Source organism: Zophobas morio, unplaced genomic scaffold (assembly GCF_036711695.1).
Source record: "Zophobas morio isolate AGI-343-1 ecotype UQ-CSIRO unplaced genomic scaffold, CSIRO_AGI_Zmor_V1 ptg000005l, whole genome shotgun sequence".
NCBI classification, from domain to species: Eukaryota; Metazoa; Arthropoda; class Insecta; order Coleoptera; family Tenebrionidae; genus Zophobas; species Zophobas morio.
Window position 1 is genome coordinate 2,895,258 of NW_026972110.1, and position 4,248 is coordinate 2,899,505.

Genomic DNA, 4,248 nt, shown 5'->3' on the forward strand with positions numbered 1-4,248 from the left:
ATGCTCTAGACAAAAACAACAAAAGAGTGAAATTTTTTCATTTCTGATTTGTGGACTATATAAAAAGAATTTCTCCTGTCCTTGCATGCGTGTTATAACCGCATATTATTCAATGAAATTTTATTTAATAATTGTTCGCAAGGAATAAGGATAAATATGCCTCACTAAATTTGAATAAAACTTATGTCTACATTCGGCTGTTCAGAAAGTTAGTTGTTGCTGCTTGTGCTTCGGTAATATTTTTCTATTTCTTAAATTTTTTATTATTGTTTAGACTAGTTTAAAAGCTTATGACTTTTTTTAAGTTGCCGGTTTTATTTTCAAATGTAGAGATGTTTTTCATACTGTTAATACAAAGGCCTCGATATTTTAAGAACGGTTAGTACAACTGGGCGCCCAATATCGATTTTGTTTAGAGCGTCGTCGTCGTTTACGATGGAAAGATCGTGCCCTAAAAACTAACACCAACAATATTAAGAATAATAATAATAAACAATGTACATACAGTAGTGACAAATTTTATCGACAAAAGAAGTGATATTAACAAGTTAAAGCATCGATATGGGATCAATTGTTTTAAAGTCCCTTTCCATATTATTAGGACTGTTTTTTATTTTTGTGGGATTTATTAAATTGTCCAGTTACATTTCGAAAGATCTGCATAAAGACTTGGTAAGTACAGTTATATTTTTAAATACAAATAATTGTTACACAATAGAATGATATTTTAAATTTTTGGCCCGCTGCCTACCTAGGTTGTTGCAAATATTTTCGCGACATTAAAATGTTAAACCCAACAATTAGCATAGTGCTGCTTTTTTTAAACTGTTGTTTTACACAGTGTTGAAGAATGTAAAATTAACCACTTTGATGATTCAATTTTTATGCTTTTACATTTGCAGCAGTCAAAAACAAATTTTCAGATTGATTGTTAGTCCATTAAACGTTTATACGACACTATAAAACGTTTACGTTAGTTGTTCTATTTACCTCGACAATTTGATTCAATTGATGTGCGTTTAATAGATGCTTGGGTTATTTAAATATTTTCAATTCCCATTTTTGTGATATATAGTATACTGACGTATTTTTAGCGAAAAGAATATGTGAAATATGCAAAAGTATTTCCCTTATCGGAAGCAATGGATTTTAAAATCCCATCCAAGTGGTATAGGAGAACTGTGGGCGCTTTAGAAATAATTTGTGGATTAGCAATGGCGTTTGTGCCAAATCGTAAGTATAATGTAGATTTGATAATAATAAACCTACGTAGTAATATGTCAAATCAGTTAGTAAAGCTCATAATCGATGATCATTCAGTGAAAAATAAAATCGTGTAAATAATCTCTGTGAAAATAAACCGTCTGGTACAATATTTATAAAGTAACATTTTATTTGTGGATCTCTGAGCAATGTGTTTATTTTAGTCCGTTATTACCAAATTTTCGACCGCAACCTATATATTTTGTCAATGTTAAACCAAAAATAATCACATGGCAAATGCATAAAATGTTGTGCCGCTTGCGTTAAAGCGTTTCATGAATGACATTGACTTCGATTAATACGTAGTAGGTAATCGTACTAATTTTATGTTTTAGATAAAGTGAAGAACGGTGCAAATTTATGTTTGTTGCTACTGACGTTAATGGCTGTTTATTCGCATTACATGGTAGCGGATAAACTCGAAAGGACAGCACCGGCATTAGTATTTTTATTTATGTTAAGTGGACGACTTGTTGTCTATTATCAGCTGACTAGAAGAGAACTTGAACGTCCAGAAGCAAATGTAAATGGCTTTAAGCAAGAATAAATAAGGGTGTATAAGAAAAATATCAGACAGAAAGTGAATCACGTCCAACAGACACGCAGGAAAGCGTCCACTGACGCAAGTTATTAGTTTTCAATAAAAGTACCTTACTAGGTGTACCTCTACTGTTTTATTGTTTGATAAATTTTGCAATTTATTGAAAACTAAAATGTCGTAATTATTCACTTATTTAAAATGAAATATGCCATAGTTTAGAATGCAATTACAAATTGTTACATTTTTTATTAATGTTATGCAAAAAAAAATAAATATATATATATATATATTTGAAATTTAAAAATCTTAGTTACAATATGTTTCTCACTATTGCTCTGTGAGTGAATAATGTTAAGTATTATCATTGTTCTAACGTACAAAATGTGAAATATCCTGTTATCATATTTATAACCTATGAATTACTTACTATCTCACTGCCACTTGAAGGTCATAAATATAATAATGAATACTATACAACTTGTTTGTACACGAGAAAACCGAAAGGATGTGTTAACTTGGCGACCTAGAATATTTTGCTTTACCTTATAAGTAGTTGCAATATAATTATAGCAGCTTCACCTACATCTTACATTTTATTCTTTCTGTTTTCAGCGTAATATATGTTTTTCTGTTTGGATGAATCACAAATTTATTTGTAAATTTTTAAATTTAAACATATCTGTGTTTGGCAATGGGTGACATCTATATATTTTTGTTCCAACTTTACACAGTTGGCTGTTTTGTACAAGTATTTCGTTAAATGTTTTTTATCTTTTTAAAATTAAATTACATTACATACGTATCGGACGCTGTAAGTAACTGTTTATTAAAAGATTATCTAAATTATATAATTTGATCGTTCGATTTTAAAAATTCTTGGAAATGATTTGCTAATGCAAAGTGTATTGTATTGGTTGTTCTGTGGTGTATGGTATACCACGTGTAAACTGTCTTTGTACAATAATCATCGAGAAGCACGCTGTAATAAATGAAGTTTCTTAAGAAGGTGACGCCATCTTCTGGAATATTGTAAATGAGTTCTCCACGAACTTCTGGACACAATGGGAAAACTTAATTAAAATAGCTTTGGAATTCATAACACTTTTAAATAGTACTCTCAGTTAAGCTAATTAACATTAGTTGTATCGAAATGATTAGTCAATATACAAGAAAAAAAAGTCTAATTTGTTAATCATGATTCATAAACGAAGTTTGTAATATGACGCTACTTTTAGATTACCTATACCGTTTTAAATTTTGTTTCATCATGAAGTACGTATGTTTTCACAGTTTCCACAGTGAAAGATGCTAATCGTGACATTTCCGTCTGAAACAACTTTGTTGAAACTGTATGTACCTACTGTTTCTGGATAGTGAACTGAGCTTTATTTGTATTATAAGGATATTATTTTTTACTGAAACATCGTACGTCAAAATTGATTTATGTAATGAAAGTACAAATAAAATTTAAAAATCTGAAATAGTTTTATGATGATATTGATGCTATTTTACAAAAAATAAGTAAATAAATAAACACATATAAATAAAAAACTTCAAATTAATGAAATATTTTCAAACGACATTTCACATTTTTCTAAAAAGGTTATAAATTTTTTATGAAAATAAAATAAGTTTCCAAATTACAACGTGTTAATAATTCATGATTTAGTGACATACGTAGTAGTATGCAATATTTACAAAAATACTTTTTAGGGCATGGTGTTAGGGTAGGTAGCTGTATGTAAAAACGAAAAGTTGGTACTGGGTACTCCGGTGTGTCTTAAAATGCTATTAAATTTGACATCATATTCAATAGTTGATTAGTGAAATAAAACATTTCCAAACATTCTTGTTTTTTCACGGTTAGGGCAATCAATGGTCACGCAACGTTTAATATTGTCATGGATATTTTAAATTTTCATCCAGTTGGAATTCCATGTCAATATATTTTCTAAAACAATGTTAGTGAATAAATTTCACTACCAATTGTGGTGAGGCCTTCATGATAATGTATAGAAGTACGAATTTTTGTAAGATTTTTGTGGTCGAGTGTTAATTAAAATAAAATTTAACTTAAACCGTAAAATTTTTCCAACCCGTTACAAAGGTACCTATGTTAATCATAATATAACTTTCTAAATTTATCTAAAAGAAAAAGACCTAAGAAGAAAAACTTGCTCTAATAATGCTTACTATTACTTATAAAATACTAGTAGCAACAAATAAGCAAGTAACTATTTAAGCAATTTACTAATAAATCAATGTTTCTAGAACAAGTGTAATACTTAAAAACCCCCGACAAAAAATTATACCTTAAAAAGTTTGAAACTGGATGATAGAGCTGATTCCTCCACCATTATGTTGACTGATCTCTCTCAGTTAAGACGCCTCTAGCTCTGCCTAACTCACGCAGCTTCATGCATCTATCGGCTAAAATCCTATCA

General features: G+C 29.4%; 1 protein-coding gene across 1 annotated transcript; it reads left to right on the plus strand.

The window, feature by feature from the left end:
- Positions 1-246: 246 nt before the first annotated feature.
- Positions 247-3,650, plus strand: LOC135121645 (novel acetylcholine receptor chaperone). The gene is made up of 3 exons (XM_064045951.1): positions 247-672; positions 1,095-1,233; positions 1,599-3,650. Exons 1-3 carry the CDS (start codon positions 562-564, stop codon positions 1,808-1,810), a joined length of 462 nt encoding a protein of 153 aa, XP_063902021.1. The 5' UTR covers positions 247-561; the 3' UTR covers positions 1,811-3,650.
- Positions 3,651-4,248: the final 598 nt, after the last annotated feature.

Excerpts from the sequence above, each read along its gene's own strand:
- LOC135121645 (XM_064045951.1), top strand. The coding sequence starts at position 562 with ATGGGATCAATTGTTTTAAAGTCCCTTTCCATATTATTAGGACTGTTT. Across the intron at positions 673-1,094 it reads AAGATCTGCATAAAGACTTG|CGAAAAGAATATGTGAAATA; the intron begins GTAAGTACAGTT and ends ACGTATTTTTAG. Across the intron at positions 1,234-1,598 it reads AATGGCGTTTGTGCCAAATC|ATAAAGTGAAGAACGGTGCA; the intron begins GTAAGTATAATG and ends TTTATGTTTTAG.